This window comes from Dermacentor andersoni, chromosome 11, assembly GCF_023375885.2.
Source record: "Dermacentor andersoni chromosome 11, qqDerAnde1_hic_scaffold, whole genome shotgun sequence".
In the NCBI taxonomy this organism is placed as follows: domain Eukaryota; kingdom Metazoa; phylum Arthropoda; class Arachnida; order Ixodida; family Ixodidae; genus Dermacentor; species Dermacentor andersoni.
This window is the reverse complement of record NC_092824.1, coordinates 124,124,650-124,149,193: the sequence shown is the minus strand read 5'-3', so window position 1 is coordinate 124,149,193 and position 24,544 is coordinate 124,124,650. Positions and strand designations below refer to the sequence as shown.

Below are 24,544 nucleotides of genomic sequence, written 5' to 3'. Positions count from 1 at the left end.
GAACTTGGCTTTCTCATGCAACGGCCAGGCGAGCTACCCCTAAGAAAAATATTCAGCAGAATCCACCTCACGATGACTGTCGATGGTAAAGCGTTTAGCACTGAATCAGTGTAGCAACACAAAGTATTGCCACCATTGAAACAAGTTACGCATGAGGCTTGTGCTGCAGTGGGATTATTTTTACGAACTTCCCTAAGAATACTCGGCGCCATCTAGTACCGTTGCGGCGAAGCCTACACGTGGCCACCGAAATACAAGGTGCACTGGTGTGTGTGAACGCTGAGAAACACGTCATGCCTACTCCTCTCTCGCACTTCTTTCTAAACATGCTGCGCCATCTAGTGGCACTGCTGAGAAATCTGCATGTGGCCTCCAAGAGAAGCATGGCACGCCGGTGCCTGCAAACGCCGGGAATTGCTCTCTCGCTTTCTGCACACTTTGCCGCACATACTCAGTGGCCTAAGTTCATTTAATCCTTTCAGGGTCAATTTTTTTATTGCAGATTCCAATTCTTCTTAGGGATTTATTTCAAAAGTAATTTACCATAATTTTTCTAGGGTGACCAGAAAGTGAGAAAAAGATATTTTGCGTTGGTATATTAAACTCTTCATTCATGAATAACAACAATAAAAAAGGCAATAAACTTACAAGAATTAAAAATCTGATGCCTTTTTGTACACATAGTTCAAGGCTTTCAAAAGGCGCACATGAGAATATTTCGCAACTCTCACCTGTTCCTGCTCTTAAGCTAATATCTACGTCCATAGCGTAATCGCACTGTGTAGGTGCGCACACTCAAGAAAACTGTGGTCGTGTGCCTGTCAAAAAAGCAACGTGTGTCAAACTTCCGCTAATCTTCATCTTACTGCCAACCAGATGCAATTAGTTTTCGCCAGTGTCTAAAAAAAAAATAAAGAGAGAGAAAGCAACGCAAACGCATACATGGCGGCATCATTCCTATGCACACCCTTGTGAGGACTAAACGAGCGAGAAAGAGGCGGTTGCTCTTTGAGCAATTAGTAACGAGATAGCCATCAGTTTTGCAAGGGCAAGAAGCCGAAACCGCCCGCGGAACAAAAGCCAAACCACCGCCTGCTTGCGCGCTAATGCACGAGCGGTAGTATATAGACGCGCCTGCGCAAACTAGCTCTAAAACAAACCATGCAACGAAAACCGAGAGAGGGAAGTGCAAATAAAATTCCCCGTATTCCCACATACTGGCAGCACATGATAGAAAAGAAGTTAGGAAATTGTTGCACTTTTTAAACGTCCGGACGGCGCCGTAAATATACAGCATCAATCATTTTTGGACTTGTTCGCGGCACCGTATATTTACGTCATTGACCCTCAAAGGGCTAAGAAGGGCACATATCCAGTGCATTTATGGCATAGCTCACTAGAGCATTGGCTTGAAAGGTGTTCATTGAATAGTGGCACATACCCAGGGCACTTGTGGCTCAACCTGCGAACTCATCAGCTTGCTGTTCGTGAGGAACCCTTGTGACGTGGGTTCGATTCTGCTGAGGAGTGGAAAAATTTAAGGTATCTTTTTCATCATTGTAGAGCGGCACATTCCCAGTGCACCTAGCTAGTTACCTAAGCTGGTGTCAATGACGTTCATTGAAGAGCAGCATGCACCTACTGTCATATAACCAGCGACTCAAGTTGGCATCTAAGAGGCTCATTAACACCAGCACAGACCAAGTGCCTAATGCCCAGTACTCCGAGCAGGCGTCAAAGAGTTTCGCTGAACAGCGGTACATGTACCAACCCAGTCTCGCATCTACAGTGACTCATGCAAGCGTGAAAGAGGTTCATTGAAGAGTGGCATGTATGTACACATTGCCACATACTTAGTGAGCCAAGTTGGTCCACTGGTTGGGATAGTTGGCCTTTGCACCCTGTTTGGTTTGGGGCACTTCAAATATTTTGATCTCTGTTAGTAACTAACCAATTTAAAAAATTATTGCAATAGAATGCTCTCTAGAGAGCATATAACAAGACAGCATATTGACATCAGGTTACCAGGTGCAGCAAATGTGAGCCAGCATTCAGGCAAGGAAAGGAGAAGTTGTTTTTGAGTTGGCCATCTTCTCGGCTAGTGCTCGTCCCTACCGGTGCAGTACTTCTTGTAATAAAGACCTTCTGTAGCACGTGACAATATAACGAAAATTTGGTAGGTGCCCTGGTAAGGGGCCCTTAAAGTGTGAAAATACAAGTGCACCTGAATGCAACATCCACATAAAAATAATATGTGCCCAACTTTAAAAAAAAAAAGAAGTACAGCATGTCCCCACGTTCGCCATCACAAAATACAATACGTGCAGAATTTACCTCTACAGATATGCAACTTTTTTTTAAATAAGCTTTCATAATGAAAGCAGCGGCATCATTGTCGCAATTTCAACTTTACTGGCCACAGATACCAATCAAACAAGGCGGCATTCTGAAGCGATCACTTTTAGAGATACTACTACTAGTATTACTTTCATGAGATCTTACAAGAGTCTGCATCAGATTTATCAAAATATGCAGCTAACAGTGTTCCTGGTTATCTACGCAAGTAGTGAGTTTGGCACAGCGCCAGAAATGCTGGTGGTCGTATGCGTCAACACATCTGGTGCTCAGTTACGCGAAATATCCATAATTGATAGTCTCTGTGGAAGTGATCTACCGTATAAACTGTATATAGGTCAAGTGGGAATAGAGGTCGACCCCCTTACCTTGAAGTGAAGAAAATAGAAAAAAAAAATAGAAAAAAAGCAAATATTGCCGAAACGCATTTATTTGCAACGTCGGCTGCGTCCCTGAACCACCGGAGCTGTGACTTTAGTCCGAACTTTCATCAGCATCGTCGGAAGCCGATTCTTTGTCGCTCACCGCCTCCCACAGCGCGTCGTCCTCGGTTTCATCCAGCATGTTGCATATGCAGCACTTCTTAAAAGCCTTCTGCGCCATGGCATCTGGCAAAGAACGCCAGGCCGACAACACCCAGCTGCAAACGGTCACAAGCGGAGGCCCTTGTAGGCGACCCGTCGGCGTCTTCGGTTTGTCGCCGGCCATCCACTCATTGTACTCCTGTCGCACTCTGTTCTTAAAGGGCTTGTTTAGTACGACGTCGAGTGGCTGAAGGGTAGACGTCATTCCACCAGGATTGACGATGAGGTCAGTCCTAGCTTCCGTGAGCGCACGCTTTACTGATTCTGTCAGGTGACCGCAAAACGCATCCAAAACCAGATGATGATGATGATAGCAACTTTATTGTACCGCCGGATAAGGAGGCCCCTACTCCCCCTCCCTGGCACACAGGCCTTGGGGACGGGGGACAGAACCTCCGCGATTAAAAGCAAGCAAAGAGATCTTGACTCTTCGCGGCTTCTTCTGCCAGGCGGATGGTGTGTTGCTGTGGAGTAGGGTCCTCGCTGCGCAGCAGGGCTTCCAAGGCCTCTCTACAATTTATGTTTGCTTTAGCCCCTGGTGAGCTAGCGCATTCCCAGATTATGTGATCGAGGGTCCCTCTCGCCCCACAGTGTTTGCACTTATTTTCTCTATCATGCACACCATGGTATGCCCAGACCGGGTTTACGAAGTTCCCAGCTTGCAGGCGCTGCCATGCGACTGCCTCTCTATTGTTTAGACTTTTATCCGGTGGTGGCACCAGTCTCCTGCGTAGCCGATAATTTTCGACAATCTCCGTATAATTTTGCAGACGATCGTCCATGTTCCGGCAGTCGGGCGATTCCACAGCCACCCGGAAGTAGAGAGCTCGGGCTGACTGGTGGGCCACCTCTGCCAGGAACGGACGTGTGTGCGGGATTCCAAATTAGGCTAATTTTTCTGTTCAGCCGTCTACTGGCCAGAACCTTTGCCGCTTCCGGCGAGATCCTACCCTTTCCAAAATTCCAGATGGCCGTATTGCTATCGCTAATTATGAAATTTGCTTCCGTTCCCACGCAAGCGAGCGCTATCGCACCTTCTTCAGATGTTTTCGAGTTGCGGCTTCTAATGGTGGCGGCCGATATGGGGGCACCTCGGCCGTCGACCACCGAGGTGACCGCCACACCCGACTTGCCACTTGCCGCGTCCACGTACGCAACCGACTAGCTGTCCATCGAATCAAAACGTTTGATTAGTGCTTCTGCTCTCTTTTCCTTCCTCTCCATGTTGAATATGGGATGCATGTTACGAGGGAGGGAGGGAATGATTAGATTTTCTCGGCAGTCCAGCGGGATGTTTGTCTTGCCTCGTGGTCGCCTATGTGTTTGCAGGCCGACCATTTCGAGGATAGCTCTGCCCGTGGTCATTCGGCTTAATTTTTCGAGCTGCGAAATTCTGACAGCCCCCGCTATTTCGTCCCAGGTATTGCGCACTCCCATAGAGAGGAGCTTCCCTGTGGAGGTGCTAATTGGTAAGCCTAAGGCCCTCTTTATGTACTGTCGAATGAGCGAGTCGAGTTTCCTCCTCTCCTCTGACCTGAAGAAAGGCATGGCATAGCACACGCGGCTTATTACGTATGCTTGGGCAAGCTTCTTTCCTTCAGGCCTCGTCCTTTCAGCACGACTCTTCTAAATATGCCAAGGGCTTGCGTGGCAAATCCCTCTAGATTTTTGATTGTCCCATCATTATACCCATTTTCCTGTATGAAAAGTCCTAAGATTCTGATTTGGTTTACCTTTGGGACTACGTTTGCTCCGATGACGCAGCAGTGCACCGGGCCGGCGATTCCACACCACGCGAGCCCATTCAATCATCATAGCCTCGTCCATGTACCCTTTCTCATTCACGCGCACAACAACACCTGAAGGGAAGGCTTCCTTCGTCGTGGTTTTTCTTCTGAAAATGACAAGAGGAGGCAACTTTCTGCCATCTGCCATGCACGCAAGCATGACAGTGAAGCGCGAGTGCTCACTTCCTGTCGGAGCTGCGTTCGCTGACCGTAGTAGCCGAAGGCATATCAAACCAGACAGGGGTCTCACTGGCGTTTGCAATTTGTCCGAACATGTAATCGTGCTCCTCTCGAAGCCGAATCACATACCGCTGGAAGCTGACAAGCTTATCGGCGAACTCCTCTGGCAGCTTCTGGCATACAGATGTGCGGCGGCAGAGAGAAAATCCCTTGCGCCTCATAAAACAACACACCCATGACTTCGGTGCGCTGAACTCTTCTCGGCGTAGTCCGGCTTCATGCACAAGCTCGAAAGCTTTGCATTTTATTTATTTATTTATTTATTACAAATACCTACAGCGCCTGAGTTGGGCATTATCGTAGGGGGGTTAATTACAAAACATAAAGGTCAACTTCGCGAACAACGGCATCACATCATCTGTGGTATTAAACATACAAACATCGTAATTGAATTGAATTGCATTGAAATGCATTGAATTGAATGCATAATCACAGGTAGTGACCGCGCATGAAGGTGCCGCACAAAGTCCGCAAGTGCGTCCTCAAGCTGTGGATGTACTGCACAACGTCCGCGAAAGGAAATTTTGTTCAGTTTTCATGCGAACTTATCTTTCTGTCCGCGCCAATCCCGCACACTCTTCTCCGAAACGCCAAACATGCGCTGAGTGGCCATGTTCCCCTTTGCTTCAGCGAACTCTATAACTTTCTTCTTGAAAGCCGCTATAAACTGCCTCCACGTGCCGCTACTCATTGCTAATGCGGAATTGCACACGAGGTCAAACGAAACAGCGCACGCGAAGACTAAGAGCCAGGGAATGAAAAAAACAATGCAAGCAATCGCGTTTGGATGTCAGTACGGCTTTGGCTATCCGTTCGCGAACAGGTACACCGCGGGTTGCCAGACTGCGACTCACATTCTGCTAATGGCCGCTATATAAGATGAGGGGCGACTTTCACTCGCTGTTTTTAAGAAAAAATCTCGACTTATATTCCGGTTTATACTGTAGTCGCGCAGAAAATGAACCCACAGCAACATTCATGAAAACATGCTCAGCCACCATCTCGTGATGGTGATGATGCTACGCCGGAAGGCCCTTATGGTAGGCTGTTACCAACGCCGGAAATACGGTTTCTGTTTATATCCGCTTGTAAATGTGTAGGTAATTTTTGGATCCATCTTTTTCGGAAGAAGGTGTACGCTATATTCGTGTAAATGTGGTATTTGCTTTGAGTTCACTTTCAACAAAAAATTTATACAGTCGAACCCACTTATAACGATCTATCGGTTATAACGACCACATTTCATGGCATTCAGGATTTTCCGACCCTGCCTGAAGAAACTGTGTACAGATATAACGGAGATTTTGAAGACGCCATACTGTTGCATTGTACATATTGCAAACCTGGTCGCTGTAAAAGGAGGACGCACACGCAGTTCCAAACCACAGAAGCACAACTGAACTGGGCGCACAGCAGCGCGCCCTGCACTGCAGTGAACAGCGGCACACTAGCGTGGAGTTCTCCGTGCGACACCTTGGTGGCACTGCGTCATATCTATCTGCATTGGCTATTACTTTTTGTGTTTGACATTCATTTGATTGCACCTTCTTTGCCCTTATGAATTTTGCTCCCCCCTTATTGCTCCCCCCTTATGTAATACCCCAACAGGGGCCTTTGAGGGTCAATAAATGATGATGATTATGATGATATATCTCAATCTATGGCAGCGGCACTCTCAGTTCACCATGCGGCACTGCATGCACTGCGTTATGTACGTGTCACAAGCCAATGGAGAAAGAAAAAGGAAGAAGAAAGAGCAGAAGAGGACAAGAAAGCACGAGGAGACGGTGGAAAAAATAAATAGAAAAAGAAGTTAGAAAATAAGAGCGTCTGAATAAAAAGAATACAATAAATTGTTACGGCAAGGAAGAAGCATACGTCTATTCACAGATGGCTTTCAATGGCAGAGCCAACAAGCATAGAGCAGCAATAACACTAAACTCTTCTTCGTCATCTCCAAGGCCACCATCTGCATCCTCTTCTTCACATATTACAGACTGTGACATCACCCCCATCGGGAAAAAGCAGCTTATTGGTGCGGCTCATCGGTCTGAGAAAGGTACGGTTTGAGACGGCTCACGTAGATGATGTCAGAGAGAGGTGAAGGCACGGTGCCATCCAGTGGAGACACTTCATATGTGACAGCGATCACTTGGCGAAGGATGCGGTAAGGGCCATAGTATCGCGAGAGGAGTTTTTTTCGAAAGACCAACATGCCGAGTTGGAGACCAAACTAGCACAAGAGCACCTGTTTCGTACTCCACGTCGTGATGGCGCTGGTCGTAACGGCACTTCTGGCATGTCTGTGAAGCAGAAAGACGGATGCGGGCAACCTGGCGTGCTTGGGTCACTGTGGCTATGACATCCCGACTGTACTCTGTCGGCAAGTCGAGTGTGGTCGAAAGGAGAGTCCCGAAAGGCAAAGTTGGCTCACGGCCGAAGAGATAGAAAGGTGAGTAGCCAGCAGTGTCATGGCGCGAGGAATTGTAAGCGAACGTGACAAATGGTAGAGCAGTGTCCCAGTCACGACGATTGGAGGAAACATACATTGCTAGCACGTCAGTCAATGTGGGGTTCAGGCGTTTGGTAAAACCGTTAGTTTGAGGATGGTAAGCGGTAGTAAGCTTGTGTTTAGTAGCACATGATCAAAGTACGTCGTCTATGACCTTAGCAAGAAAGTATCTTCTGCGATCGGTGAGAAGTTAACGAGGTGCACCGCAGTGTAAAGTAACATCGGGAAGCAAGAAGTCAGCGACATCTGTAGCACAACTGGCCGGTAGGGCTCTAGTAATGGCATAGTGGGTTGTATAGTCCGTAGCGATGGCAATCCACCTATTTCCATCATTTGATATAGGGAATGGTCCAAGAAGATCAACACCAACGCAAAAAAAAAAAGGGGGGGGGGCGGTCGGTATATACTGTCACGTCGTAGTGACGGTTGAGGACACAGCAAGAAAACTGCGAATGACGAAACTAACTTTATTGGGCGAATCTGTGCCCAGAAAAACAGGCTACACTCAATGCTCAACGAAAACAGCGAACACAGTCGGCAATCGGCGAAAATTTGATCAGCGAGTGAAGCGCGTCGGCTTTTATGGATCAGTCGTCGAATGTTCCAGAGTAATCGCTGGGACCCACATGCCTTCCACAATGTTCTATGCCATTCGCGTCGTGCATGCATGCAATCAGATTACACAAGGTTTGGCGATAACAGACAGCGGATAGAAGCATCGATAGCATTCTACAAACTTCTGATACATGTTGACGCGTCCTGCGCTGAGTGATAACATTTGTTAGACGGTAAAAGCGCTCACCCATAAAGGATAAACGAGTTCACGTGTCAATTCCCCGCTCTCAAAAGGCATCGTCCCGATGCTACAAACATGACGGGAGGTGAAACAAAAAAGGAAACTTGTAAACAAAGAAACAAAGTCTAAGGTGACACAGTCCAAAGAAAAGTCCGAAGTTCAGCTATGCGACGTCCCCAAAGTTCATTAGCGCTGGTAGAACGGCTTAAGTCGCACAACATGAACTACCTCAGGTCGTGAGCGGCGCCGCTGTGATAGCGAAATGCTGTCTGGCACGACCTTATAGTCGAGTGCACCAATGCGTCGGATGATCTTGTATGGTTTAAAATAGCGGCGTAAAAGCTTCTCGCTCAGTCATCGTCGGCATATAGGGGTCCAAACCCAAACACGGTTGCCGGGCTGGTACTCGACGTAGCGTCGTCGAAGGTTGTAGTGTTGGCTATCGGTCCTCCGCTGGTTCTTGATCCACAGGCAGGCGAGCTGTCGAGCTCCTTCGTTGCGGATGTGCGACAGCATGGCGTTGAAAGTAGTTCTCGGATTACTGCCGTAAACCAGCTTGAATGGCACAATCTGCGTTGTTTCTTCCACCGCCGCGTTGTAAGCGAAGGTTACGTACGGCAGGACGGCATCCCAGGTCTTGTGTTCGACGTCGACGTACATTGTGTGGGGACGCGCGACTCTCACGCATCCCCTGATATGCTGTTTTCCCGCACGGCTCGCGTGGCCTGGCGGTCGGAGTGGTACAAGCGCGGTGCGAGAGATGGTGCGACCGTCGCGCCGCGGCGGGGTTACTCGGGCGCCGAGAAGCAAGGCGCTGGCTCTTCGCCGGCGGGCCGGCGAACAGCGTGGACATTCCGCGCGCGCTGCGACCATGCTTCTGCGAGACCGCCTCGCGTGGCCGCCTTCGAACGCACAACCGTTGGCGTGACCGAACACGCGAACGACCAGGCGTTGGGATCCAGCAAGGGGCGAACATATTCGCTTGCAATGCGGTCGCGGTAAGTCGGACTTCTAGATTTGTCGCGCGCCCATCGGCATGTTTTGGGGATAGCAACTCGGCTAGCAGGCATTGATCTATGAAAGGTGCAATAAATGCCCTTGTGATTGTTTGCACTACTGTGTTGTCGTTCCTTTGTCCCAAGAGTACGGACGAGAACCGCGTATCTCCCAGATCTGGCTGCCCAACGTGGGGCTCTTGGGGCATCGGACGATAATTTAAAGTGTTGCTTCGTTCAAGACCTTTGTTTGAACCGAAGCGTAGGCCTAACGTGGATTTTGATCGCTAGCGTCGGCGGTGTGCTTTCTTGAGCGAGGCGACGGTGGCTGTAGTGTGTTTGAACTTCATCATCATCATCATCATCAGCCTAGTTACGCCCACTGCAGGGCAAAGGCCTCTCCCATACTTCTCCAACTACCCCGGTCATGTACTAATTGTGGCCATGTTGTCCCTGCAAACGTCTTAATGTCATCCGCCCACCTAACTTTCTGCCGCCCCCTACTACGCTTTCCTTCCCTTGGAATCCAGTGCGTAACCCTTAATGACCATCGGTTATCTTCCCTCCTCATTACATGTCCGGCCCATGCCCATTTTTTTTTCTTGATTTCAACTAAGATGTCATTTACCCGCGTTTGTTCCCTCACCCAATCTGCTCTTTTCTTATCCCTTAACGTTACACCTATCATTCTTCTTTCCATGGCTCGTTGCGTCGTCCTCAATTTCAGCAGAACCCTTTTCGTAAGCCTCCAGGTTTCTGCCCCGTAGGTGAGTACTGGTAAGACACAGCTGTTATACACTTTCCTCTTGAGGGATAGTGGCAACCTGCTGTTCATGACTTGAGAATGCCTGCCAAACGCCCCCCAGCCCATTCTTATTCTTCTGGTTATTTCAGTCTCATGATCCGGATCCGTGGTCACTACCTGCCCTAAGTAGATGTATTCCCTTACCACTTCCAGTGCCTCGCTACCTATCGTAAACTGCTGTTCTCTTCCGAGACTGTTAACCCTTTGAGGGTCGAATTATTTTGAAAAAAACTTTCCCAGGTGGTCAAATTATTTTTTTGCGGATCTTGAATGTCCAAAATGTATTAAGTTGGGAATAAATAGTCAAAAATAATTAGGAACAGTATTTTGGTGTCGGCATCACTCAGAATTGCAAAATGTTCAATAGTATTTCCGAGCGTGGTACTCGTTGTAACACGGGTCTACGCACAGCGCCTTATCGAAGTCTGCACACCTAAAATGCGTGTCTGTTCTCTTCAAGCGAGGAGTTGTGTTGGCGCACACATGCCATCTCTGGTGCGGCTGCCTTGGGCAGAGGTCTGAGGCACCCTCTTGCGTAAGCGCGTTGCCGCGGAGAGCGAGAATACCTCGTGAACGGCGCTGTTAAGCAAGTGGTGATAACCAAGCTAAGAAAAGTGCCAATCAAGATAGAAATCAACTTCCGCCGCCCCTGCGAGAGCGTGCCGACAAAGAGAAAAACAACGTTTCGCGCGCCTCCGTTGCGATCACGCGGCGGAACCGAAACCGCGAAAACGCGTTGCCACTGAGAGCGGGAATACCTCACGAACGCCGCTATAAGCAAGCTAAGAGCAGCGCCAATCAAGATAGAAATCAACTTCCACCGCCCTGCAAGAGAGTGCCGACAAAGAAAAAAATGACGTTTCGCGCGCCTCCGTTGCGATCACGCGGCGAAACCGAAACCGCCAAAGGGGCGTTGCCGCAGTCTGAACGACGCGCTGAAGCTAGCAATCAGCTCTGTTTATCTCCCCAAGAAGGTAGCACCAATTTCAAACGCATCTTGTAAGTGCTAAGAGGTGGCAGCACCTCCCGATGAGCGCTAATCGTCATTATGGCGCGAAATTTCAAACGGAGGGTCGGAACCGTACCCGTACGGCAAAGACCTTGCGGGACAGAAAACCGCCGCCGTACATGTACGGCTAAAACCTTCAAAGGGTTAAACATTACTTTAGTTTTCTGTAGATTAATTTTCAGACCCACCCTTCTGCTTTGCCTCTCCAGGTCAGTGAGCATGCATTGCAATTGGTCTCCTGAGTTACTAAGCAGGGCAATATCATCAGCGAATCGCAAGTTGCTAAGGTATTCTCCATCAACTTTTATCCCCAATTCTTCCCACTCCAGGTCTCTGAGTACCTCCTGTAAACACGCTGTGAATAGCATTGGAGATATCGTATCTCCCTGTCTGACGCCTTTCTTTATTGGGATTTTGTTGCTTTCTTTGTGGAGGATTACGGTGGCTGTGGAACCGCTATAGATAGCTTCCAGTATCTTTACATATGGTTCATCTACACCCTGAACTTATCAACATGCTAAGCCTTTTCGCAAGTGTTTTTTTTAATGACATTCGTCAGTACGAGAGCAACGTGGTCTGCATCCTGGGAGAGCGAGGCTGAGCGCCCGCGGAGCAGTGGCAAGCCTGAAGCGAGTGAGTACGGAAGCCTCGTGGGTGGTCCGAATTTCTTATGTAAATAGCTTCTTCTATCTCTTTGACTCGGATGAAGTCGCGGCTCTGGGAGCCGGGTGGCCGCGGGCCAGGGGTGCCACGACGGGCTGACTGGTATTGCGGCCTGGCACCGGGTGCTCCGACACCGTCTGGGACGGTGGCCGCCGTCAACTCGGATGCTGTGTGCACCGAGCGGAGTAGGACCACCTCACAGAGCTAACGTCTCCTCGCGGCTGCCTGTTTTGCGCCCATTTTGGGTGTTTTTGGATGCCGGTTGTTGTCAGGGTAGCGACGATTTAGGCCTAAGGCTTTACAAAGCTGCCTGTCGCACGTGGAGAGACACAACCTGGTGGACCGTGGCGTTGAGGTGTTGCAAGTTGCTTCGCTCATTCTATTTAGCCTCGCACGAATTGAAATTACTCGTTCGACTCAAGGAAGCGAGCTTCGTTCACGTGAACTTAGCATCTGAGTAGCTGCCCGATCTTTTGCTAGCCGAGTTGAACATCGTACCACGTGGGCGATGCGCATGCAGAATTCCTCTCCCTTGCACTACTTTAGTGTTTGCCGAGTGTGTTAAGTGAACGCAGCGTGAATGGAGTCGCCCCGGGCTTGCTGTCACCTGCACATCGTCTGCGCTGCTGCTCCGGACTACGATCAAGCCACCCCGGGCGACGGTGATGCTGTGGCCGGTTCGGCGCAGCGACTTCGGCGGCCTCCTGTATCCAGCTCACAACCCTCGGCGGCGGACAAAAGAGCCGGCGGTCACCGACAGCTACTGCGGCTCCCACCAGCAGGGTGCGTCGGCGCGAGCGACGCTTGCTCGTACCGACTACTGCGTCGTCGTCTCCGGAGTCCTGGCCTGGGATCGTGCCGTCGAGTCGCAAAGCTGCTGCTGTGACCGGCGGACGCCAGCGGTGTACCCCAAGGACAGTCGGCTCGCATGTTATGGACAGCGTGTGGACATTTCCCCGGCGCGGCCACTGTTGCATGTACCACCTTGTTCGCGAAGCACGTGTTGATGTTAGACTGTGTGAAATGTTTCGCCGGAATATGTGGTGATTTAAGGTTGGGGGGATGTGGGGATGCGCGACTCTCACGCATCCCCTGATATGCTGTTTTCCCGCACGGCTCGCGTGGCCTGGCGGTCGGAGTGGTACAAGCGCGGTGCGAGAGATGGCGCGACCGTCGCGCCGCGGCGGGGTTACTCGGGCGCCGAGGGACAAGGCGCTGCCTCTTTCCCGGCGGGCCGGCGAACAGCGTGGACATTCCGCGCGCGCTGCGACCATGCTTCTGCGAGACCGCCTCGCGTGGCCGCCTTCGAACGCACGACCGTTGGCGTGACCGAACACGCGAACGACCAGGCGTTGGGATCCAGCATGGGGCGAACATATTCGCTCGCAATGCGGTCGCGGTAAGTCGGACTTCTAGATTTGTCGCGCGCCCATCGGCATGTTTTGGGGATAGCAACTCGGCTAGCAGGCATTGATCTATGAAAGGTGCAATAAATGCCCTTGTGATTGTTTGCACTACTGTGTTGTCGTTCCTTTGTCCCAAGAGTACGGAGGAGAGAAACCCGTATCTCCCACAATTGTTAGCATGTCGGCGAGGGTCTTGTTCAGGTGCTCCGTGAAACCATTCATCTTGCAGAATGCTTGGGTGCAGCACCTCCACCAGATGTCACGTGGTAGTGACGTTTGAGGACACAGCAAGAAAATTGTGAATGACGAAACTAACTTTATTGGGTGAACCTGTGCCCAGAAAAACAGGCTACACTCAATGCTCAACGAAAACGGCGAACACAGTCGGCGATCGTCGAAAATGTGATCAGCGAGTCAAGCACGTCGACTTTTATAGATCAGTCGTCGAATGTTCCAGAGTAATCGCTGGGACCCGCGTGCCTTCCACAAAGTTCTACGCCATACGCGTCGCGCATGCATGCGATCAGATTACACAAGGTTCGGCGATAACAGACAGCAGATAGAAGCGTCGATAACATTCTAGAAACTTCCGATACATGTAGACGTGTCCCGTGCTGAGCGATAACATTTCTTTGACGGTAAAAGCGCTCACCCGTAAAAGATAAACGAGTTCACGTGTCAATACAAAGGCTGCTGCAGACCAGTAGGATGCACAGCTGATCTTTTCCGGTGTTGACACGACTCAAACGCAACAACATAGCGCCGGACAGAGCGGTTGAGACGGGACCAGAAGAACCGTCGCTGAATTCGGTTTTAGATCCAAGTGATGCCAAGGTGTCCAGCGGTGGTAATGTCATGCAGTTCCTGGAGTACAATCTGTTGAAGATGAGACAGAATGACAGTTAGGAGCTCAGGCTCATCTGCGTGCAGGTTGCGGCGATGCAGAATGCCATTTTGTAGCACAAACATGTGAAGGGATGGGTCAGACGGATCAGAGAGCAGGCGTTCGATAATGGGGTGTAACGATTCATCGCGTCGTTCAGTGCCAATGTCTTTCAAGGCAGAGAGCGAAAGAACGCAGATCAGTGCGACATCCAATAAACCATCTGGGGCATCGACGGGATGACGAGACAGGCAGTCAGCGTCCTGATGTAGACGACCCGACTTGTAGACCACAGTGTATGTGTATTCCTGCAGCTGTAGGGCCCAGCTACCAAGGCGTCCGGTGGAATCCTTGAGGGAAGAAAGCCAAGAAAGGGCGTGGTGATCGGTTGAAACTGTAAATGGTCGACCATATATGTAGGGTCGGAACTTGCCTACTGCCCAAATGAGGGCGAGACACTTGCGCTCGGTAATCGAGTGATTGCACACGGCGGGAGAGAGGAGGCAGCTGGCGTAGGCAATAACGCGGTTATGCCCACATTGGCGTTGAGGTAAAATTACGGCGATGCCGTAACGACAGGCATCAGTGCGGATTTTAGTCAGAGCAGAGGCGTCAAAATAGACGATAACAGGAGGTGTGGTGAGCAGCGTGATGAGCTGCGAGAAAGCAGCTGCTTGTTCAGAGCCCCAGCAGAAAGGAACGTCTTTTATGAGGAGGTCAGTCAGGGGACGGGCAATCCAATCCAAGATAAGCCAAGCCAAGCAACAAAGCTGTAAAGGCTACGTGTGTAGTTTGTCATGTATGTTTCAAATGTCCAGCATTTGTTCCTTTGCAATCAAATAGCAATGCAGTCACAGGAGACTTTGTTGTCTTTTGTTATGAATTTTTATCACTCAATATTGTCCAGCAGTATCAAATGTGCCCACTTCATCATTGACGCCAGCACCGATAAAAGCCACGGTAAAGCAAGGGAAGCGCCACACAATGACTGTTCCAAAGAAAGCTGCAATCATTCAGCTGTTGGAGCACAGTAAACTCCTGTTCAAGTTACAAGTTGCATGCAAGAGCATGTGCGTGCAAAAATGCATTGTCAAGCTTCTCTGATCGCCTGTGGAAAGACATTAATTTCCTGGTGAACATATTATTTTAGACTCCCACTAACTTGGAATATTTATGCAGCTCTCCCAAAGTTCGAATTACCAGAAGGCAACAGTACTCAAAAGGCTGTAGAGAGTTTTCGGAAACGCTCAGTTTTTTTCGTGGCACTATCTTTAACATGGTTCCCCCCCCCTTTTTTTTAATGCTCTGAAGGAAGCCCACAAAATATGGTAAACAACATTGCTAAGTTCTTGTGCCTCTGGATTGCAGCACTCTCAATTATGCTTAAAAAAAAAGAAAGGTTGAGAGTGGAATGCTGACACATCAGTGGTGTGTGTGTGTGTGTGTGTGTGTGCGTGCGTGGGCACGCCTGCGAGTGCTCTTTCCTTGAAATTAAAGGACACAGTCATGCTCTGTTGCTGAATGTGTGATCGGTCACTCAGATAATAAGGTTTGGAGAATAAGGCACTGACCGGTGGCATGCTGGGCGTCATAGGCGTCTGGGCGGCGCTGAAACCGGGCTCCTTGGACGGTGTGGTGATTCCTGGCGTCTCTTCGTACTCCCGTTTGTCCTTGGGCATGTCCTGCTGCAGCAGGGTGGCTGTTCCCTTGGATGACTTGGCCTTCTTCTTCTTCTTCTCCAATTTACTGCCAGACGCTTCGCTCTCGTGGTGCTTCTTGCGCCCACTCCGCTGTAAGCAACAAGGAGGAGTTTGCAGTAAGGTGCACACAACAAAGACAGCACAGGATGCCATAGCCTGTTCGCATTTATCAACAAATTTACCCCTGTCAGGTGCCACTTTGAATGAGTAGTCAGCATGCAACAGTCGGGTATTTTTTGCCTGGCACTCGTGCCATTTCGAAGCTGCCCCACAAGAAATTTTATCAACACTTGCTGCAAAGCGCACTAGATAGCAAATGCATGGGGCAGCAGACCTAATCCAATTTGTGTAGCTCCCTAAAAGTGTGTAGCGTCAACAAGCGCCACTTTAAAAGCAAACAAAAAGAGCAACAAAAGAAAAAAAAATTATTGGATTGTACAAGGCAAAACGTTGGGGTTCAGTAGGGTAAAGCCCTAGGTCCTAGTCAAGTTTGCCGATGCAACTCAGTTAACTTATGAGTGATGGTCGAAAACAAACTGTTTCCTTTAATTTTGAATACATATACACAACAATGAGGGCACCACCTGCCACCCTGTGGCACTGATGATGATAATAGTAACCACTACAAGAACCTTGATATGATTATGAGTCACACAATAGTGGAAACTCCAGATTTATTTTGACAATCTCGGGTTCTTTAACATGCACCCATGCATGGTACACAGGCGCTTTTGCATTTCATTCCTATCGAAATTCAGCAGCCACAAGCAAAAAAAACATGGCGTTTTGTGCAAGTACAGTTAAACCTGGATGTAACGAACCTATATGTAACGAATTCCTGGATTTAACGAAGTTTTTGAATTCCCCAACGCTGCCCCCATTGAAGCCCATGTATTTTCGACCTTGATGTAACGAACGCGTTGCGGCGGTTAGCCTTGATGTAACGAACTCCCAAAGCTGATCAGTCATTACTTTTAGCACTTTTAAGGAAAATTCGGCCGAAGAAATGCTCTAGATTATTGAATATTAATGCTGTAAGGAGCCAGCAGCTACGCGAACGCCAGGGATTGCCACGACCGAGCAAAGTTAGCGATGATGATGATGATGGCGGCAACTAGCGCCGCTCCGTGCCTAACGTAGCAGTCTTTTCAGGCTTTGCTTGTCTAGCGTGGCACCAGGTGGCATTGGTATCGGCAGCTGATTTCTCTTGCAGAATTATTTTGTTTCGTATGGATTTGAGGACAAGCATTCTTATTTTGTGATTTTCATTTGTTTCAACGGCTTAGACACACTTATGTGTAAGAATTCACTTGAAAAGCAACGCTGATAGCCGGTTCTTTCATTGCCAAGGCGCCGGAAGAGAGAGGGGGAGGGACGATGACGAACGATATCCGTTACTTTTTTTTCTTTCTCTATGGATGCGTTGCATTCGCCATCTTGAGTGTTGTCCTGCGTTCTGCACGTGTGCGTGTGTCAACTGTGCTCTGGTACTGGTTTGTCCGACTTGTTTTGGAGGTGCTAGGCCTGCCTGTCGGCGTGTAGTCGTGCGTCTCCGCTTCTAACTGCGTCGTCGGTTGGTCGTGATGAGTTATACTGCCAGAAAACGAAAAGTTCTGTCTTTTGAAGACAAACTCGCAATTTTAATGCAGTCTCCGCGGGCGAGAAGAAGAAGGACGTTGCCACCTGTTTCAGCATTCCAGCGAGCACACTATCAACGATTTTGAGTGCGGAACACAGCATCAGAAACGCAGTGGAGTCGGGAACAAGCTCGAAGAAAAAAAGACTGAAGCTGTCCACATACACTGATGTGGACAAGGCAGTGTTCACGTGGTTTTTGGACACGCGAGCCAGAAATGTACCCATAAGTGGCGCGATCTTGCAACAGAAGGCAAAGGATTTTGCGTGTATCTTGGGTCATGACGATTTCAAGGCAAGCAACGGGTGGCTGCAGGGATTTAAGAGCCGGCACGGTGTCGTCGGAAGAGTAATCAGCGGCGAATCTGCCTCCGCAGACAGCGATGCTGCTGCTTCGTGGGTGGCTGACAAGCTGCCTGGAATCCTGAGTCGCTTCGAGGCGGCTGATGTCTACAATGCCGACGAGACAGCTCTATTTTATCAAATGCTTCCGGGCCGCACGCTAGCGTTAAAAGGCGATGACTGCCGCGGTGGAAAGCAGAGCAAGCTCCGCATAACGATTCTGCTGTGTGCCAACCTCGACGGCACAGACAAGCGAGTCCCGCTAGTTGTCGGCAAAAGTGCCCGTCCCAGGTGTTTTAAGGGAACGAAGCGTATGCCCGTGAAGTATGTGGCGAATTCCAAAGCGTGGATGACTCGGCCAATATTTTCTGAGTGGTTAAAGGAATTTAACCAGGACGTCAAGCGGCAAGGCCGTCAAGTTTGCCTACTGCTGGACAATTGCTCGGCGCACCACGTCGAGGGCCTGCAGCTGTCGAACATCGAACTGCATTACTTCCCGGCCAACTGCACGTCCCTAATACAACCCCTGGACAAAGGGGTCATTAACAGTTTTAAATACTGTTACCGGCGCCGACTAATCCTGAAAATACTTCTCGACATCCGTCTGGAACGGGAGATGAAGATAGACATTTATCAAGCAGTCGAGATGCTTGCTGCCTCCTGGCAAGAGGTCAGGGCAGAAGTTATCGCGAATTGCTTTTTAAAGGCCGGAATAGCCAAAAACGCACGGGCTGGTGCCGACGAGGAGGAGGAAGACCTTTCTACTCCGTCCAATGTGGCCGAGGCGTGGAACGAGCTATGTACTAACGGTGGTGTACCCGACGACGTTGAACTGACTGACTTTTTGTTTGCCGACAACGCCGCCGTGACTACAGAAGAAATGTCTGATGCAGCAGTAGCTGAAAGCGTGCAAAATCCGGATGGCGGTGATGATGGTGCTTGTGAGGCAGATCCGTGTGACGTGCCTACTGCAAAGGAGGTGATGAACGCAATGGACGTTATGCGCCGTTTCGTCGGCTCACTCGACGATGAAGGAGCTCTACACGATTTAGCCTCTTTGGAGCGGCGTGTTGTGCCTACACTCGTGCCGAAGAAGCAAGCGGAAATTACGCAGTTTTTTAGTGTAAAATAAATGATTGAAGGGTGAGTTCACCTTCACGGATATATTGAGCTATTTGGTTTCGTTTCTGCATCATTCGTACGAGCCTTCACGCGAAACCTGCATGTAACGAAAACCTGCATGTAACGAAAAATTGCGAGCTTTTGTCAACTTCGTTATATCCAGGTTTAACTGTATTACAGTGAAACCTTGTTACCTTGAACGCCACATTAACAAACTTTTCAGATTAATGAACTGTAACGCAGTTTATTGAGCAATCAGAAACGCGACCGTCTCAGTCGAGCGTCGAACACCGAGAGCGCAAGCCCCTCTTTGTCGGCGGGCCGATGATTATAGTGCATCCATACATAGGGCACGCCCGTCTTCTTCACTACAACTGCCCCTTGGAAAAGAAGGAACCCTCCTGGCAACTCAAGAAGAAGCGAGGACAAGGGGGTCGTAATGCGGTTTAAGCCTCTAGACATGCACTGTCTCGCATCCGCGATGCCTCAAGACAGTAGATGGCGTTAGCGGCTCGATGACGTAGTTGACTGGCGTCATCTGTAGTACAACGCGGTAGGAACCGTGGTATTGAGCGAGGAGTTTAGAGGATAGACCAGAGGTGCCTGAAGGTATCCACAGCCAGACTAGTGAGTCCGGCTGGTAGGTGCAGGGAGGTTGGTCATCATCGTGACGGTATTTTTGGAGACTCTGGTCTTCTGCTGTGAACGAACAGGCCAGCTGACGGCATTCCTCGGTATACTTGGAGGCTTCAGACAGAGGCGTGCCCTCTGATGGGTCAAGCCGGTAGGGGAGAATGGTGTCTAGCGTACAGGTAGGTTTACGGCCATATAAGAGAAAGAATGGCGACAATCCCGTTGTGGCCTTGGAAGCGGTGTAATAGGCGTACTTAACATATGGCAAAACAAGGTCCCAGTTGGTCCAGTGTAATGTACATGGATAGCATGTCGCCCAAAGTACGATTGAACTGTTCTGTTATGCCGTTCATTTGCGGATGATAAGCTGCAGTGGTGCGATGGACGGTATGGCACGCGGTCAGAAGGGCATTAAGAACTTCGGAAAGAAACGCACGCCCTCTGTCACTCGGAAGTTCCCGCGGTGCCCCATGACGCAGTATGAAGTAATGCAGGAGGGACGCAATGTCGCGGGCTGTCGCTGTTTGCAATGTCGATTTCTGCATAGCAGGTGAGGTGGTCGACAGCGACAATAATCCAACGATTGCCAGGTCATGTGCAGGGAAGAGGACTGTAGAGATCAATGCCGACACGGTAGAATGGTCGGGACTGACAAGGAATGGGCTGCAAAGGACCAAAAAGACGAGGGGTAGGAAGCTTGCATCATTGGCACGCTGTGCACTAGCGAATGTACTTTCGCACAAAAGTATACTTGCTATGCCAATAAAAGCAAGAGCAAAGCCTGGCGTAAGTCTTGAAGAGGCCGGCATAGGCGCACTATGGGTCGGAACGGAGAGCGGAGCATACATCTGTGCGCACATGGCGGGGGACAACTAATAACCATTTGCGGCCATCAGAAGAGTAATTTCGACGATAGAGAACACCATCCCGCAACTTAAAATGAGAAGCTTGGTGGCGGATAGCGTGTGAAGGGCGTGTTGTTGAAGTGTCAGCAATGCAATCCATAAGTGCCGCAATCCAGGGATCTTTGCGTTGCTCTGCAGCCATGTTGACGTGCAAAGGTGACGAAAACGCCGATTCGATGACTGAAATGCAAGTCATGTCACTTGGTGTGGGCGATCGATAGAGGGCATCTGCGTCGGTGTGTTTACGGCCAGACCGGTAAATGACGCATATGTCGAAGTCTTGTAACCATAGAGCCCATCGCGCAAGGCGGCCAGACGGACCTTTTAAAGTCGATAACCAACATAGAGCATGGTGATCTGTAACGACGTCGAAGGGGCGGCCGTACAGGTAAGGTCGGAATTTTCCAAGGGCCCAGATGATAGCCAGGCACTCCTTTTCAATGAAGGAGTAGTTGGATTCCGCTTTCATTAGTGTTCGGCTAGCGTAGGCTACTACATATTCATCACGCCCACTTTTTCGCTACGGCACCAAGTCCTATGCCGCTGGCATCGGGGTGGACTTCCATGGGGGTACGTAGGGTCAAAATGGCGCAGTACGGGACGCGAAGTGAGCAAACGCCGCATTGTTTCAAAAGCATTGTCGCAAGTTGTGGCCCAAGAAGTAAGTCGCGTGTCGCCGCTGTGGGAGATACGGGGTTCTCCTCCGTACTCTTGGGACAAAGGAACGACAACACAGTAGTGCAAACAGTCACAAGGGCATTTATTGCACCTTTCATAGATCCATGCCTGCTAGCCGAGTGGCTATCCACAAAACATGCCGATGGGCGCGCGACAAATCTAGAAGTCCGACTCACCGCGTCCTCGCGAGCGAATATGTTCGCTCCATGCTGGATCCCAACGCCTGGTCGTTCGCGTGTATAGTCACGCGAATCGTGGCGCGTTCCAAGGCGGCCACGCGAGGCGGTCTCGCAGATGCATCGGTCGCCGCGCGCTCGCGGGAGACGTCCTCCGCCGCGCGCCGACCCGCCGGGAAAGAGGGTCGCTCCACCCGCGGCACGGCACGTCCGTGCTGCTTGCTGTCTCCAACCCAAGAGAGCGCGCCTTGTCTCTCCCGCCGAGGGTAACCCCGCAGCCGCGCAACACTAGCGCCATCTCTCGGACTGCGCCTGTACCACTCGGACCGCCGCGTGTGCGGCGAAGCCGCACTACAGGAGACGCGCTATGCGGGAAAAACATCAGGGGAGGCGCGAGGGTCGCGCAACCCCACACCGCGAAGCAGCCGAGTCAAGGGAGCAATGATAGAAGCGAAATTCCGGATAAAACGATGAAAGTAGCAACAGAGCCCAATAAAGCTCCGAAGTTCTTTCAGGGACGTGGGTTTCGGGAATTCGGCGACGGTGCGAAGTTTGGAAGCATCAGGTAGTATGCCATCTTTCGATACGACGTGTCCGAGTATTGCAAGCTGTTTGGCTCCAAAGCGACATTTCTTCAAGTTGAGCTGGAGGCCTGCCTCGGTGATGCACTGCAGGACTTGTTCGAGACGGTACAGATGTGCGAGAAAATCTGGAGAAAAGATGACATCGTCAAGGTAACATAGGCATGTCTTCCATTTTAGCCCACGAAGGAGATTGTCCATCATTCGTTCGAATGTAGCAGGGGCATTGCAAAGCCCAAACGGCATAACGTTGAATTCACATAGGCCGTCTGGGGTCATGAAGGCTGTCTTTGGGTGATTGGCAGGATTCATAGGCACTTGACAATAACCTGAGCGTAAATCGAGCGAAGAAAAATATTGTGTTGCAAACAATGCAGAGCATCGTCGATGCGTGGTATAGGGTAGACGTCTTTGCGAGTTATCTTATTAAGACGGCAGTAGTCGATGGGCAGGACATGTAATGAGGAGGGAAGATAACCGATGGTCATTAAGGGTTACGGACTGGATTCCGAGGGAAGGGAAGCGTAGCAGGGGGCGACAGAAAGTTAGGTGGGCAGATGAGATTAGGAAGTTTGGAGGGTCAACATGGCCACAATTAGTACATGACCGGGGTAGTTGGAGAAGTATGGGAGAGGCCTTTGCCCTGCAGTGGGCGTAATCAGGCTGATGATGATGATGATGAGTCGATGAAAAATCGAATTGAGCCATCTTTTTTCTTAACCAGGACTACAGGTGACGCCCAGGGACTATTAGAGGGTTGAACCACTCCACACTCAAGCATTTCGCTTACTTGGTTTTCAATGAAGCGGCGCTCCGCGGGTGATACAGAATAAGGCCTCTGGCGCAGTGGTGCACGGGTGCCGATGTCAATCTCGTGACGTACAGTCGATGTGCGGCCTAGTGGGGTTTGTTGACAGTCGAACGTACATAGGTATTTCTATAGAAGGCTGAGAAGCTGCGAACGCTGAGTAGGGCTCAGGAGGGCATCTACTGAGCTATGGAAGACGTCTAGCGTAGGCTGGGAACAAGGCAAGCTATAAGTGAACGAGTTCCCATCTGAACAAGTGTTGTCAAGAGGTGTGTCAAAGATGGTTACTGAGTCGGCAGGCTGAAGACGTCCAAAGCACTTGCCACGACGTAAGACAAGGGGCGTGGCCTTAGCGTTGGAAACGAGCAGTCACGTGCAGCCACCGCTGACAGTTCGGACAGCGAAGGGAACATCGTCGGCGAACAAAAATGTCCGATGGGACAAACAGGGCAGTAGTGTCAGTGGCGAAAGTAGAGCAGGCATTTGCAATCATAGAAGAGTGCGGAGGGATCGTGGTGCCTTCTGTAACGGCCAGTTTGTCACCAAAATCGTCAAGGTCATGTAAACGGGTATTGGGAAGCGGAGAAAATTCAACTTCGGCGCGAGAACAATCAATGATGGCCTGATGAGTGGAAAGGAAGTCCCACCCCAAGATGACGTTGTATGAACAGGATGAGAGGACGACAAACTCGACTGTATACGTGTATCCTTGAATGACGATGCGGGCGGTACATGCAGCAACAGGGATAATGCACTGGGAACTTGCTGTCCGAAGTGACAGCGCAGATAACGGCGTCATTACTTTTCGAAGCTTGCGGCAAAGTTCTTCCGTAACTACTGAAACGGCGGCGCCTGTGTCGACTAATGCCAGTGTGACGACTCCGTCTACAAATACTTCGATTATGTTAGTCGAAAGAGAGTGAGGCTTTGTGTGGTTCGACTGGAATGCAGTTCTCGCCTCTTGAACTGCGGTAGTTAGTTTTCTTGCTCCGATGGGGCTGGAAGCCGCCACATGGGGGAAAGTGAGCGGCGACGAGGGGATGGCGAGCGACGATCACAGGCAGAAGGAACTATGTTGCTCGTAGACGGCAAATGCGAGTCATTTGGTGGCGAGAAAGACGAAGCTGGCAAAGCGTAGGAGCGGACAGGTTGGTCATTACCTTGAAGCCATAAGCGACAGTGACAGTGCCATGCCACGTGACCAGGGATTCCGCAGAAGAAGCACACGGAGTGATTGTCATGTGTACGCCAGGGTCCCGCGCTAGCTGGTGATCTGGTGGTTTACACTGCAGGGATTGGACGTGGCGGTGCAGCTAACGGTGGTGCTGAAAAAGTCGATGCAGGTGGTCATGCTGCAACCTCGACGTAGCTTAGAGGTACAGGCAATGGTGGCACTGCACGAGGGGACTAAATAGCTTTGGACACTTGTTCCTGGAGCATCTGACACAACATAGGAGCCAAGGATGGCATAGGTCTTGGGACGGCAGTCAGTAGGGATAGGTGGCGGGTGACTTCGGAGCGTATAAATTCCTTGATTTCGCCGAACAGATGGTCGTTGTTAGTCACAGTGGCTAAACTTGCAATGGAAGTATCGGGGATCAAAGAATGTCGAATGAGTAGACATTGCCTCTTGACTTCGTCGTAGCTTTGACAAAGTTCAGCAACTTCGACCACGGTCCGCGGGCTTTCCGAGAGGAGCATTTGGAATGCGTCGTCTTCGGTGCCCTTCATTACGTGACGGATCTTGTCAGACTCAGTCATCGATGGATTGACGCGCTTGCAAAGGTCCACAGTGTGTTTTATGTATTTGATTAAGTTTTCACCGGGTTGCTGGGAACGGCTGCTGTAATGTTTGTAGTTGGGCATGAATTAGATGGTAGCTGGCCCATGCCGTCGTCCAACTCATCCACGCTGAGAGCGTTGCTGAAG

The 24,544-nt window shown here is 50.2% G+C and overlaps 1 protein-coding gene across 6 annotated transcripts in view; it reads right to left on the bottom strand.

The window, feature by feature from the left end:
• Positions 1 to 24,544, bottom strand: part of g (adaptor-related protein complex 3, delta 1 subunit-like garnet) — a 316,686-nt gene that overhangs the window by 40,043 nt on the left and 252,099 nt on the right. For all 6 annotated transcript variants that reach the window (XM_055075585.2, XM_050186104.3, XM_050186105.3 and 3 more), the window contains one exon: positions 15,607 to 15,825. In XM_055075585.2, the coding sequence (XP_054931560.1) occupies positions 15,607 to 15,825 (219 nt within the window). The remainder of the gene's footprint in view (positions 1 to 15,606; positions 15,826 to 24,544) is intronic.